Consider the following 14,687-nt stretch of genomic DNA (forward strand, 5'->3'; position numbering starts at 1 on the left):
AGTTTGGAGGGATTTCTTCCCCCTAGGAGTTTACGATATGAGTTAAACTGGTGTTCTGTTAAAATTGGTCACTGGGTAAAGCAAACAGACAAACATATCTACACACCGTATGTTGACGTTGCTACAGACACATTAAATATTGAAGGATTAGACCGTCTCCAGGTCTCCAAACGATAGTATTTGGGCACCCACACTCATTCTCCCCGCTGTGCTCCTCTCCTCTTTCTCCTCCTCCTCCTCCTCCTCCTGCTCCTCTCACGTCTGTCTGCTCCTCTCCCTTCACTGCCAAGCAGCCTGTCCCTCCAACACACACACACACACACACGCACACACACACAGACATCAATGCGCACACACCAACACACACGCATGCACAGAGGCGCAGCCAATAGGAGAGCACCAGTCTCCCCATTGCTTGCCAGTCAATGCCTTGTTGCCAGGACAACAGGAAGGCATGAGACCCACTTTACTTGAGCATTTTAAACTTGGTGTTGACTCTTTTTCTGAAAAACAAGAAAAGGGTCTCTCTCTGTAAAAATGCTCTCTTTAATATGCTTAGGTCAACAGCTAATCCTGTTGTTATCTGTCTGTCTCCCTGTCTTCTTTCTCACTGAATGGTTTCCCAAAATATGACTTGCAAAAGCACAAAAGATATTCCAGTGCATCAATATAAAAGTCACCATCCTTTGTTTTAGATGCAATTGCAGACCTTTTTCAACTGACAAAAGACACACATTCGTGAACCGTTTTTATCACAGTGCAGCCCCGGTGATGATTTTCTATTTTTTCTTTTTTTTCCCCTCTAGGTCTACAGTGACAGCTGGGGACATGTTTGCTTTGGTTTTGATCATCCTGGTCCTTCCCTGTTCTAGCTTGGAAGGTAAGCCTCACCATGTCATCACACTTTTCCAAAAACACAGCTTTTCACATCAGATCTAAAAGAGAGCTATAGCTAAAGGGAGGAGAGGTTTCTGCGAGCATAAAATAGACAGGATCTGGATGAATTCACTATTCTTTCTACCTCCGAACACGGAGTTGTCTGTTGCAAAGCCGTCACCCTTGTTACCGCAAAAGAACACATTACAGTAGGTCACACACTGTCACTCGGGGTCCTAAGTACATGCAGTTGCGAGAAAGGTGTGCAGAGGATGTCTGTGTTCCCCCATTCTATTTTACTCAGGTTAACATACACACAGTCATGAGCCTCTGCGTCTTTCTCTGTCCTGCTCAAGTCTCTTACATGCACAGACCAAACAGTCACACATTTTTTTCCTCTCACCACCCCTCCTCAGTCTGTCTCCCTCTCTCATCTGCTGTCTCTCAGTGTTATTTTAAACAACTGCAGTGGCAGTGGAATGCAGTGGAAAGTGGAGTTTTTTTAGGATGGCAAAGCACACTTGTCCCCATACCTACTTACTAAATCCATCCATCCATCCGTCTATTCATCCATATATACAGTATATAGACATACTATATACACATATGTATGTATACATAGATACAAACATACATACATACATGAGGGGGGCATATAGTATCTCATGTAATTGGTCTTTCACTGCAGCACTTCATCTATTCAAGGATGAATTCTGATGAGTTTTTTTCTTTTGCAGGTGAGGACAGGGTGAGAAACTCAGTATGTTTGTGTGATGGATCGTCTTGCAGCAGTGGGGACCGGTGTTTCGGCCAGCAGTGCTTCACCTCTCTCTCAATACTGAATGGGACATCGGTCCTTCAGAAGGGCTGCATTTTGGGTAATGAAGAAGGGTCCCTGCGCTGCAGCAGCCCACCATCTCCTGAGCTGGTGATAGAGTGCTGCAGTGGCGATTTGTGTAACATGAACGTCTCCTTGCAGTCCCTGATGAAAGGTAAGGTATTAGCATCATGGCAGTGTGTGAAAAATACCCTGCCTAAACTTCACTTCACTTTCGTTATCGTTCCCAGCAGAACATGTCTCTAAACTGAATTCATCATTCCATCTTTGTAAAATACAGTGGAATGGAAAAAGTGTAATTTCATCATCCAACTATTCTTTACATTGCCCCATATTTTTCCGCAGGTTGAGAATTAATTTGTGGTAGCTGACCCTTTGTGGGGAGCTGTGCTGGTGGGAAGCACAGAACAGCTTCATTAACAAGCCTAATACCAATTTGGGAAATAATTTTACAAATCTGTACAACTACCCAAGGACCACTCCTGTCGACTGTAGCAGTCAAAATCAATAACACCATATTAACACAAATATTTTCCCACATTATTATATAATATGACAGCAAATACATGCAAAAGGCGCATGTTAGATAATCACATTTTGTTGGAAAAAAAACCTGTTACTTAGTTAGACACAGCTTGCTTGGAATCATTTTTTAAATAGCTGAATTGATTGAGAGATCAAAAGTCGGGCTGGTAGGAAATCTGCTGAAGTGGGCCCCCTGAGTAAATACTATGTGTGGAAAACAGAAAATATTCTGATATGTTTAACTTGAGTGGCCTCTTCAATAACTGGTCAACAAAGACATTTTCAACCTGCATGTTTTTCTGAGCTGATTGAATGCCTTTTAATTTAACTGGATACTAATGGTATTGCTCTAATGGGTTTCCCCATATCTCTGTTTCCTCTTATCAGATGTAGAGCTGTCTGCTGGCAGACCAGTCCTCAGAGACCAGGAGTGTGTGTGCGAGGGCGGCGTATGTGAGCGTGACCATCGCTGTGCAGGGCAGCAGTGTTTCTCTTCTCTGAAGATGATTGATGGGGTGGCCGTCCAACAGAAGGGCTGCCTGAGGGATGACGAGGAGGGCCGAGCCACCTGTGCAATGCCACCCTCATCGGCCCATGTTGTCAAGTGCTGCCAGGGCCATCTGTGTAACATGAACGTCACTGTGCAAGCTCCCGGGAAAGGTGACTTTGTACACATTGTACACATCTTTCTTGGCTGCTGTTCATGATACACCTTATGTTACTTAAGATTGTGCAAAAGTTCCACTTTGGAGCTAATGTCTTATATCATATCCTTTCTTTTTCCTTTACACCAAACACAAGCAACAGGCATGTTTAATTGTGAAATTGTGTGAGTTTTACTTACTTACCAGCCATGTGTTCTTCTTGAATCTTTGCAGAGGAGGAAGTGAAGCCGCTGATCAGACAGGAGCATGAGTGCGTGTGTGAAGGCAGCTCATGTGGAACAGGCAATCGCTGCATGGGCCACCAGTGTTTCTCTTCTCTGACAGCCAACGCCGGCTCCCTAGTGTACCAGAAAGGCTGCTTTAAGGTTTATGAGCAGAGCACATTGACCTGTAAGACCCCACCTTCTAGAGACCAGATTGTGGAGTGCTGCCAGGGGCCCCTGTGTAACATGAACAGCACTGTGGAGCTGCCTGTCAAAGGTACAGTACTATACTACCCAGAATGCAACACAAATACAGTTTGAGAGCTGTTTGTGTACTGTTTTATTAAAGATGCTCAAGAGCTCCATCTGTTGATTTCAGTGTTAAACTCTTAATCAAATTGCTAAAGCCCTTTCTGACAAAGTGCTGCCTAGATTTCATCTGTTCAGAATAATGTAGGTTAGTCATTGCTGTGTTTTTGACAAAGTAACACACATTCATTCCTCTCCATCATTCTCTACTGAGAGGGCAACACCATCGGCTGTAAAATTGTCTGCCACGGCTGTTCTGGATGGTTTCTGTTGGCCTGAGTTACACCTCTATGCGGTCACACTCCTGGCAACTCATGAAACAGAAATGGGGGAGACAGTGGGCAACTAGAGGGAGGTTTTGAATATTATTTAGTCATGGTCCACTTCCCACCTGTCCTCTCGGAGGCTGTCAGAGCTAGCTGACAAGTGCCCAGAGGGTGAAGCCACCTGGGAGTGAAGGAGAGGCAGACATCTATACACAGAGCTATTGTTACCCTTTTTGCCTGTTTCATCTATTGTTTTCTCTCTAAAGCAGTCATTTATAGTATATTTTTCATGAATTATTAATTAAACATACCGGTAATTGAACCTTTTTGGTTTTACATATAGGGATCAGGTCTGAACTACATAAAACTTACAAATTAAATTAACTTTACTTGGGGCACAAGCCAGTTACACTGTATTGCCCTATGCTATAAACTTCAGTTGTCTTGTTTTGTTGCTGCAAATACAATAATAGTGTAAAAAATGTGTTAAGTTGTCAGACTAAATGCGCCCCCCCCCATGTGTTTGAGTCAAGTCTAGTAAGCTTCTAGAATTTGTTACTAGTTATGTGTATTTGGGAGAGAGAGATCATTATGTGAGTTGAGAAAAGGGAATCATTGTGCTGCAGGCAGAGCTGAGCACTCTTTCCCTTGGAATGTTTGGAAAGTGTGAATGGTGGTCAGTTCCTCAGGCTGACTTGATGAGATTCACTGTGTGCGTCTGTGTGTGTGTGTGAATGCTCACGCACATGTGTTGTGCGTGCACCCCCACCCTCAACTGGTTTCTTCAGAAGGTCTGCAGAGTGCTGCAAACCTGTGAATTATGTATGATCGAGCCTCAGCATGTGTTGTCTAGTCAGAGGGAAAAAGTTAAAGTAATTTTTCTTCCAGCATATCTGATAAAAGATCACCTCTTCATAGCTGTGTTCAAATGCTATTGTCTGTTTTTTTAATTCAAGCAACTGTAATCAGGTCTCTTCACAGGCAAAAACAAATTTTAATCTTTAAAATTCAAGCTTTTGTGTTCTTGAAAATGTCCACAACAGTGACCTGATTGATAGTTTGAAGAACAGTCAGACATTGTTCACTTTTCTCTACCCTCACAGCTGATGAGCTTCCAAACTACAGTGTGACCACGCTGGCTATTGTCATCGTGGCACCCATCATCGTGCTCATCATCCTCTCTGCTATTGCCATCCTGGTGTTTAGACGCATCCACCACAACCAAATGGAGAGACTGACATCACGAGATGCTGAATATGGAACTATTGATGGACTCATAGCATCAAATGTGGGGGAGAGCACTCTGGCGGTGAGTAGTGGATATTATAGAGGTTACCTTGAGCATAGTGTTTGCAGAGGAGAGGATCTACTGAGCTCATTAGAAAGATTGGTACAAAAGCTGTTCAAAGCATATTTTAATTGGCTAGTATGTTGGATATGAATGCCTAATCAAATTAAAGTCTTTTATTTAAACCCTTGCCTACCATAAAGATGTAGTGAACATTATGCACAGCTTCTAGCAAGACACAAACTGTCTGCTGTATTACTATATATTTGCTTTTGTCATTGTACTGCCAATCTAGTTGAGGGCATAAATTCTCACATACATAATTGAATATGGATACAAAATCATAATTTTGTGTGTTTTTTTTTCCACTATTTGGTCTGTTTGCTTAAATTACATACTTCACTGATGCAAACAAAGATTCAACAGCACCAGGAAACCTTAATAATTTAGTTTTAATTGTTGTGTAGTGTTAGTTCCTGTATTAAATCACCTTTTAATCATGTTGAGAGTGACAGTAGATTCACTCTTCTGTTTTGATTCTGGGTGGTGGGGTTTTCCTTGCACCTAAATCACAGACATTGTCTTTAAAGTCTCTGTAAAGTGCAATTGTGTGCACCAATAATAGAGATGGAAAACACCTTCTATAATTATGTGTTGTATTAACTTGAGGGATTCAGCTATTGGAATAGTGGGGACTTCTGCCTCTTTTGTGGACACATTTGCACTGTCTACAACAAGATAATACACAACAGAGACACGATAGCATGATTAACAGTGCTTGCCTCTTTTTAATCCAGATTTGTGATCAAGGCAGTCAGATGGTGGCACTGTAATCAAGAGTTTAGTCTTCTATGCTGTGATCAAACATGCCACAAACACTGAACTGCAGACAATCTGGAACTGTTCAAAGACAGCATGTTTTTCCTTTAATATAATGCTTGTGAAATTGGTCATTTCTCCTTTTGGAAAGCTATTTCAAATGTAAACCATAACTTATCCATCATGTCATAATCTAACCGATCCACTGGGCAGTTGTTGTGAAGTTGTACATGTTTCCCCATTAATAGGTTAGTGGCTTTTTCAGTCCTATTTGTTGTTTTGAATTTGCATCACACATGGCCAAATTAGTTGAAGCTCTAACTTTAAATCACATAAAACCAGTAAATCACTAAATAGGTGTATATCTCAGTAAATGTTAGCAATTTGTATTTAGATATACTGTAGAAGCCCAGTGCTAATGTGTAAGCCATAACATGTTATAGTAATTAGTATGGTTTAGTATAGTCGTGAGTGTTTAGATCTGATGGTTAAATTCAACAGTGCAGACTATTATTGCTGAACTTTCTGTACTTTACAGATCATAATGTTAACACTGTTTGGTAATTGTTATGTAAACATATTTAATGCAATGCATAGAGGCTTGTGTGGGTGGGTGAGCGGGTGGTGCTCTTTCAGGAATTTTAAACAAATCCTTAAACTCTAAAAGCTGCTTTGTATCTTCTCAGTCATTTTTTCCAGTCTGTTAGAGGAATCTCTTGTGCTTTTCATTTTTCTCTCCACTCAACCATGGATTGTAAGTTTTCTGCAGAGTGGTTTATGTTTCGAGGCCTGCTAAACTGATCCAGAGTTTAGGTGGAGTCCTGTGGTTAGCATTGAGTCTGAAAGACAACCCAGCACATTCACTGGCTCACACACTGTCTAATTAAGTTGTGTGCTCACAATCTAGCTTGTGCCCTAACAAAATACAAGGTGGTTACCGTCCATTTTGTGATCCTGTATCCTCACAAATACAATACAAATGTATTCTAAAATACATTTTTAATTTTTGAAAGCATTTACTTCACGTTCAAGTTTTCTGTCTTTTTTGGCTGTCATGGAACATCAAATCTGTTTTTCTAAGCATGTAAACTTTTCAAATCCCAGATTATCCCATTTATCTTTAATTATGAAACTTGTAAATAATATGTCCAACTGTTAAAGTATGATCATTTATGTAAGTGTGTGTGTACGTGCATGTGTGTGTGTGTGTCAGGGAGAGAAATAGCTGATTTTGGCTCTCTCTCAGGCTGTTTCCAAAGTCCATCAATACACTTGGCAACAAAAGGCCCAAATATGGAGCCACATAATGTTTGTTTCAGCATAATTAAAAAGTGCTTGGCAGCACCATGAGAAAGGTTATTAGCAACAGTGGTGTGGCTGTGAAAAACAAATCGGACTGAAACACGTGTGCGTGGCCCTCTGCAGCCTGCTGCCCAGAAGTCGTCTCTGATTATAATGATATTGCAGCGTTCTGATTGCATTCTGCTGCTTAACGGACTGGCCCAAATATACCCTCCTAAAAACAATCTTCCTGTACCAGAGAGAGGGATTAAAACTCTCTTCAGAGTAACTCATCGTTCATTTTATGGCCTCTGTCTTGCATTCCTGTGTTGTGATTCCAAATTGTCTCTCAGGCAGCTCTTGCATTATGCATCTGTTTATCTGAGGCATCACTCTTCTGTGTTGTTTTCAATCCTCAACCTCCCCTCCCAGTTTAGTCATTTGTTTTGCTCAGAAGCTCCTGGCTCTGTTGCTGTGTACTGCCCTCCTGTGTCGGCAACGGTATGCTGCACGTCTTATAGCTGAGATAAAAATAAAAGGCTTAGCAGCAATGTGCCTGTTTTGGAGTCTGGCCCTTGGATTAGATAAAATCTCCAGCGCCCACACCAGTCACCAGGGAGGGGGTGGCACTTCTGTTGTTTACTCAGCAGGGGGCACTCTGCACCTCCAGCACTGACACACACCCACACAAGCAAAATATCCAGATCCACACACAGCTACCACCCCCCCATCCAATGTGGGTGCCACATCAAAGGAGCCCTGCTTGCATTCGTCTCAATTTGAGTCCCACATGTTCCTTATTTCATCATTTTTAGGCTTGAGCCACAGGACTCCTTTGGGAAGGTTTTCATTCAGATAGCTCACTTGCAAATATATATACACACAGACACACACACACACACACACACACACATGCATGCAAATACACAATCCCTTAACTTTGTTTCTGTTTTTCTCCTTCCCAGGATTTGCTGGATCATTCCTGCACCTCAGGCAGTGGCTCAGGACTCCCATTTCTCGTTCAGAGAACTGTTGCTCGACAAATTACTCTCAACGAATGTGTGGGTAAGTGCCCTGGTAAACTGTTTTTATATTTACAATAGCATTGCCTCAAAGTATTCAGCCTCCTCATTCATTTCAGTGAGGCACTCCCACTGTGCTGACACAAGGGGCTCTGGCAAAAAAATGCAGTTAAGTCCTGCAAAATATTTGGTTCTGGCTCAGTTTAAGCCTCAGAGCAGCTGTACCATTTGGCAACACATTGAGTTAGACAGTCAAATGCAGTATATACCAGGTACAACACTTTGTAGCATGTAGATGGCGCTCTTGTTTACTTAACAAATAGTGACACAGGAGCAAATATTGATGCCATAATAAGCCTTCAAACTGGATTTTCTGGTTCACATTTTCACTGATACTGGTACAATCACTTCTGCCTCCATCTGTAAGATTGATAGATCTTTAATGATTATCTAGTACATGCAAAGCAAGTACTTTGTCGACAAGAAACATCAGTTTGAAATAAATATTTGGGTTGCAAAACAGGCAAGAGCTGTGAGGATTTTCGGAAATAGAGCCAGAATGAATGTGCAACAGTCCCAGCAATGAAGTCCCCAGAGCCCAAATTGCACAAATTTTATTTTTGAGATTGGTTGTAGTATGTTAAATGTCATAGAGAATATTACCAACAGCAAACATATTTTCATACCGATAAACATGTTGCCATAGTTTTCAGTGTTCAAGGTCAAATTACTCATGTTGAAATGAGGTTAACTCATTTTTTTTACACCACTTGCTCTGTTGCAATTGTTATTTGCCTTCAGACTCTGCAAAGAAATGGTAACAAATTAAATTTGCATGAATTGATTTATGGCCACTAGGAGGCAACAAAATAAGAGGACATTAACGCAGACATAGCCACATCGCCAACTGTTCAGGTGAACATTTTCACACACTATTTACACATCAGTTAGACACAGTAGCATTCATTTTGGACTGTTTGTCTGGCTGCCTGATAAATGTGATTCCAAAATTCCCTTTCCGTTTAGCTCTCCATATCTGGGTCTGTAGCTGCTTAGTGCTTAGATTTCTTCACCAGGCAGGGGCTTTTTTTTTTTTTTTTTTTTTGAACACCTTTCAGTGAGTGGATTATTATCTTTTTTTAAATACAGTGTATGTGTGTACATGAACTCCTGTTTTTGGTAGCACATGTTTAATCCGAGATTAAGATAAGATATACTTTATTTATCCCATTTGTGGGAACTTTACAATTATTATTGAGTTTGGTTAATTTTATTTAAATTTATTGTGTGTGAATTTAAACAAAAACTTTAAATTTGAAGTTAATCCTTTCTCCTGAAAATAGTAAATTGTTCAAGAGCAGGGTCACAAACCAAGTGAGTCTCTTTCTGTCTGTGCTCATTTCTCCCATGTTTCTGCCTACTAGGTAAGGGTCGCTATGGTGAAGTATGGAGGGGCCAGTGGCAGGGAGAGAGTGTTGCTGTCAAAATCTTCTCCTCCAGAGATGAGAAGTCCTGGTTCAGAGAGACTGAGATCTACAACACAGTGCTGCTGAGACATGAAAACATCCTTGGTACGTAGCACATTTCATCCGTTTGGGTTTAACAAGCTGAGAAAGTACGTATATGAGGAGTAATACATGGTAAAAACTTAATGCTTCACACCAATTTGTTATTAAAAAGGATCAGATTTGTCAAGCTTATCTTCTCCTTAATACAGCTCATACAGGGCATGTGCTGTGTAAAGATAATTGAAATTGACATACATGGATTACGAAATGCTGATTAAACCCATTAATTAAAAAAAAAAATTAACACAACACAAAAGTAAGAAACACTTGTGCAGAGCTCTCTACCTTACTATTCCTGACTATTAAGTGTACTGTAATGTCCAATCATGTCTCATTGGTTACATACTATGGTGCACGTTTTGATCAGACCCTTTAATGAATTGCCTTGGTATATTTCTCTCAACATAGGCTTCATAGCTTCAGACATGACCTCGAGGAACTCCAGCACTCAGCTGTGGCTGATCACTCACTTCCATGAGATGGGTTCCTTGTACGATTACCTTCAACTCAGCACCCTTGATGCGTCCAGTTGCCTCCGCATGGCACTCTCCATCGCAAGTGGCCTGGCACATCTCCACGTTGAGATCTTCGGCACACAAGGCAAACCGGCTATTGCCCACCGAGACCTTAAGAGCAAAAATATATTGGTTAAAAAGAATGGACAATGCTGCATTGCAGACCTTGGTGAGAATAATAACATTTCTTAATGATAAATGTGATGTTTATTTTTTCTATATTTGTGGACTGTATTTCCTAATTTTTAATCTGATAGAAAGTTCACCTTACACTTTTTTGCTTTCAAGATGTGGATCACATGTACTTTTCAAACCACTTCACAAGCGAAGCCCCCTTTGGACCAGTCATTACAAACCCAACATAATTTAACCCTGCTCAAAGTTTCCAAAGAGAGCCGTTGGATTTCAATATTTCAGTCCATGTAATATAGTTTTAATGAAGTGTTATTCAAGGTGATTCATCATTAGTTTAAGATGATTTTAACCACCTTAGAGCTTCTAAGGGAGTAAACCGAGAGTTATAGTTTGTGGACATTGTGAAAGAGACACATCTGCAGTATTCTTGATCAACTCTCATCTATCTCCTTAGCCATATTTGTTGTTAATTTAGAAAGAACACCCACTGCTAAATGTACCACTCAGCCCCTAACCAAAAGCACATTTGGAAGAACTCAGACCACTTTATCTAATACACCAATGTTCCATTTGCAGATACTAAAAACAAATTCAGGTACAAGCCATAACCTGACGAGAAGCTTGACTTGTTTACAAGCTGATGTAATAAATTCTGGCCCAGATGACGCATTTTGCTGTCCTGACAAACATGGAAGCAGTTGTTTGTCTCCCAAAGCAAGTTTTTCTTGTGCAGGAGTACATCCTGTATGGTGGTGGGGGAGGGTCTTCCCCTTGATTGTGGTTGCATGTGCTGAACTAGACCCAAGAGATACCCAGTATTTATACTGTTTGATTAGTAATTTACTCAAACTTGAAATGAAATTTGAGATAATTGATTCCTGATTTTTATCAGCTATAAGCCATAATGATCAAAATTAAAACAAAAAAGATTTTATGAGTTCAGAAAACAATCATCAGAATTTTTCAGTGAGGGGGGACAATTAGATGTCATTTTAAGACTTTTTTGTGTTTTTCATACATCATAAAAAATGCCTAGTGGGGATGTAAAGGTCTTTTTTCTATTTTCATGTTAGGTCTGGCGGTCATGCATTTTCAAGACACCAATGAGTTAGATGTGGGGAACAACCCTAAAGTGGGTACGAAGCGCTACATGGCCCCTGAGGTCCTTGACGACTCCATCCAGATGGACTGTTTTGAGTCTTACAAGAGAGTGGACATCTGGGCCCTGGGTCTTGTCCTGTGGGAGATTGCCAGGAGGACAGTCAGCAATGGTCAGTATGTTTTGCACAACATATTTTATTCAGTACAGCCCCGTCTCTTAAATTGCCATCAACATATATAACCATCCATGTTTTTCTTCAGAATTTTACTTGGACTAGGTAAAAGCTTTTCTGCTATTGATAGAAAGATTTGGCCTCTATACACATGCCCACATCCACAGTCTGTGGTCTGTGGACAAGCCAGAAGCATCTTATGTTAAGTAAAAACTCACTTCCCCTCTTCACTGTCAAGTGGGTTTCTCGTTCTACAGCAGGAACTGGGCTTTCAGCAACACAGCAACAAGATATTGATTTACCCCCAACACAGTAACATCACATTTGTTTCGTCCCACTGCTGCACAGAGCAAGACAGCAACAAAAACAGCCATGCCACAACATCAATCCTTTTTTATACACCTTAGCATATTTTATGTTATCTCATTCCTCGGTATAACTAGTATTTTGCACTTTGTGATCTCAAACTTGAATTGTTGCACACTTTGCTCGATTTGTAGGCATTGTAGAGGACTACAAGCCACCTTTTCATGATGTGGTCCCCAGTGATCCCAGTTTTGAGGATATGAAAAAGGTTGTGTGTGTGGATCAGCAGAGGCCCAACATCCCAAACAGATGGTTTTCAGACCCAGTAAGTAATATTCAAACTGTCATTAAGTAGCATATGATTCAAGTCTGCATCTTTTTGATATCCAGAAATAAAACCATTTCAATAATTAACTCTAATGTTAACATGGGACACGCTGATCAGTTTATGTCTTCCAATTAATTTTCAGACTTTAACCTCCATGGCCAAACTCATGAAGGAGTGCTGGTACCAGAATCCATCAGCCAGATTAACAGCGTTACGCATCAAAAAGACTCTCACAAAGATCGACAACTCTCTGGACAAAATCAAAACAGACATTTGAGCCTGCCTCAAGAAGAAGAGGCAGATATATACTAAAGGCCTTTGAAGACATCCAGAGGGTGGACCATCTTAGAGAAATCTCAGAAGACAAAAGACTTTGATGGGTTCAGTGCCCTTATAGTGGCACAGACTTATATTTATTTTAAAACACTTGGCGGGACACATTTTGGCATCCAAAGATGGCTTACCGGGCATTCCTGAGACTGCCAGTGGTCTTGGAAATAGGAAAATATCTACTCAACTTACAACACTGTTAGAAATGTTCTTCAAGGAAGAAACTGTTACATGGGCATTTGAGTGGGCTGGCTTTTGTTAGAACCGCAGATTTTGTTTGACACTTTCTTTTAGTTTGATAAACGTCAGAACATATTAGCAGTTTCACTTTATCTCTGTAATCGTACTGCATCATTTGTTTGATTTATGGTGGATTCATTTGGAAAAGAGCTCAACTTGCCAATTGAACTTGCCAATTTATTCAGCATACTTTCTGAAACAGTAACAGTCACAGCAAGGAGTGCTATGTTTTACTTTGTGTGTCATGCACCTCTGTTTACAATGCTGTCAGAACAAGTTTCTTGGGATTTCATCAATCCTGTAACATTTAGTTGTACAGCTGTGTCAATGGCAGTGTTCTTTTCCCGATATATCGTCCAACTGAAGGCTTTTTGTATATCACCATGGATTTTACATTGAATTATGTACCTGTTCTATGTTTTTTTCTTCAGCTTTACAGACATAAATGCTAAAAGAACAAATAAAATATCTGCTAGATGATGCTGAACTCTGTTTCTCCAGAGGCCTGTAAGTAAGCCTGTAAAGCCTGTATACTGTCTTAAAGCGTGCATTGTTGTCTTAATGCGTGCGTTGTCAAGTAAATGAAGTCAAACTTCAGCCTTTTTTATTTCTTTAACATTTTATATCAATTAGTGATTTATATTAATTAAATAGAAAAAAAATTATTTTATCTGTCTCATTTGTCTTGATGCTGTGTGTAGTAGGTACATTTATCATTTTCAGGGATGACACGTCTGTCAGTCCATCGCTTTGGTCCACATATATTTCAACAGCTATTGGATGGATTGCAGCAAAACTTTGTACAGACATTCATGGTTCCTACTGCCTTTGTTAATCCCCTGACCTTTCCTCTTGTGCCATCATGAGGTTTACGTTTTTGGTTTTGAATGAAATACTATTTGATGGATCACTTGGGAATTTACTGATATTCATTGCTAACTTAGGCGAGTCCCTGGCTTTTATTCAGTGTAGCCTCAGAGCTGCTAGCATTGTAACATACAGTGAATCCTATTCAAGGTCTTTCATATCCAAACAGTAATTTTGCTCATGTAGTTTTTATGTCACTTCTGTCCACCTATGGTTTCAAAATAAACCCTATGAAACCTTTTGTACATCCAGTAGAGTGTATAATATGGACTGGAGTGGACTATTGCAGCTTTAAAGTCTTCCAGCTAAAACTTAAATCCCATAATTTAGTGGCTGCGTCTATTCTTGTCAGCACAGGGAGAAATGTTGGTTTACTCTGGTTTCATTCATTTATATTCTGTAAATTCTGCACAACAATCTATTTTTGTACTGTAAAAAGCTTGACATCTGCACTAATAATGTAAAAAAATTAATCAATGTTCATTTAGAAAAGGTCAAAAACCCAGGCATTTTTCCTGCCAGCTGTAAATTGAAACTGTGTGCACAGTGGATATCTTGGCAGACGTCAGACAGAAACTAGGCTCCTGATGGTTCTCAGACTGATTAATATGCTACAGATGATCGCAACGCACCAGTGGATGTCTGATGGTGCTGAGATGCTCTGTTTGCATGTATCAACAGCTGTCTGTGTCATTTGATCCATCTTGCGCAAAGCACAGAGGTCTGATCCAAGCAGTTTTAAGATCACATAATGTTTCCTCAAGGTTCTGTACTTAGATACACACATGTACTCCTAGGTAAATTATTAGGACAGAGAGGGACGAGTGGTAATCTGTTTCAACCTTTCCTGTGTAATTACTAACTTATTGTGAGTGAGCTGATAGGGTAGAGCTGTATGTTATCGGCTCATTATGAAAAGTTTCCACTGACATACATGACACAACACACATACATGATATTGTCATGAACTGAAGACATAAATACACTAAGCCCAAGGTCTCTTCACATGATTATTGTCAGTCTTAACTGATA

The 14,687-nt window shown here is 40.2% G+C and overlaps 1 protein-coding gene across 1 annotated transcript in view; it reads left to right on the forward strand.

Annotated features, from left to right (window-relative positions):
• The window catches only part of LOC108901063 (activin receptor type-1), a 25,296-nt gene extending 11,843 nt beyond the window's left edge, over positions 1–13,453 (forward strand). Inside the window, exons 2-12 of the mRNA XM_018702418.2 lie at positions 807–880; positions 1,614–1,868; positions 2,627–2,899; positions 3,118–3,384; positions 4,786–4,991; positions 8,036–8,135; positions 9,517–9,663; positions 10,069–10,344; positions 11,384–11,581; positions 12,085–12,215; positions 12,361–13,453. Coding sequence (XP_018557934.1) covers positions 829–880; positions 1,614–1,868; positions 2,627–2,899; positions 3,118–3,384; positions 4,786–4,991; positions 8,036–8,135; positions 9,517–9,663; positions 10,069–10,344; positions 11,384–11,581; positions 12,085–12,215; positions 12,361–12,495 — 2,040 coding nt within the window. The 5' untranslated portion in view covers positions 807–828 and the 3' untranslated portion in view covers positions 12,496–13,453. The remainder of the gene's footprint in view (positions 1–806; positions 881–1,613; positions 1,869–2,626; positions 2,900–3,117; positions 3,385–4,785; positions 4,992–8,035; positions 8,136–9,516; positions 9,664–10,068; positions 10,345–11,383; positions 11,582–12,084; positions 12,216–12,360) is intronic.
• Positions 13,454–14,687: the final 1,234 nt, after the last annotated feature.

This window comes from Lates calcarifer, linkage group LG1 (genome assembly GCF_001640805.2).
Source record: "Lates calcarifer isolate ASB-BC8 linkage group LG1, TLL_Latcal_v3, whole genome shotgun sequence".
Lineage (NCBI taxonomy): Eukaryota > Metazoa > Chordata > Actinopteri > Centropomidae > Lates > Lates calcarifer.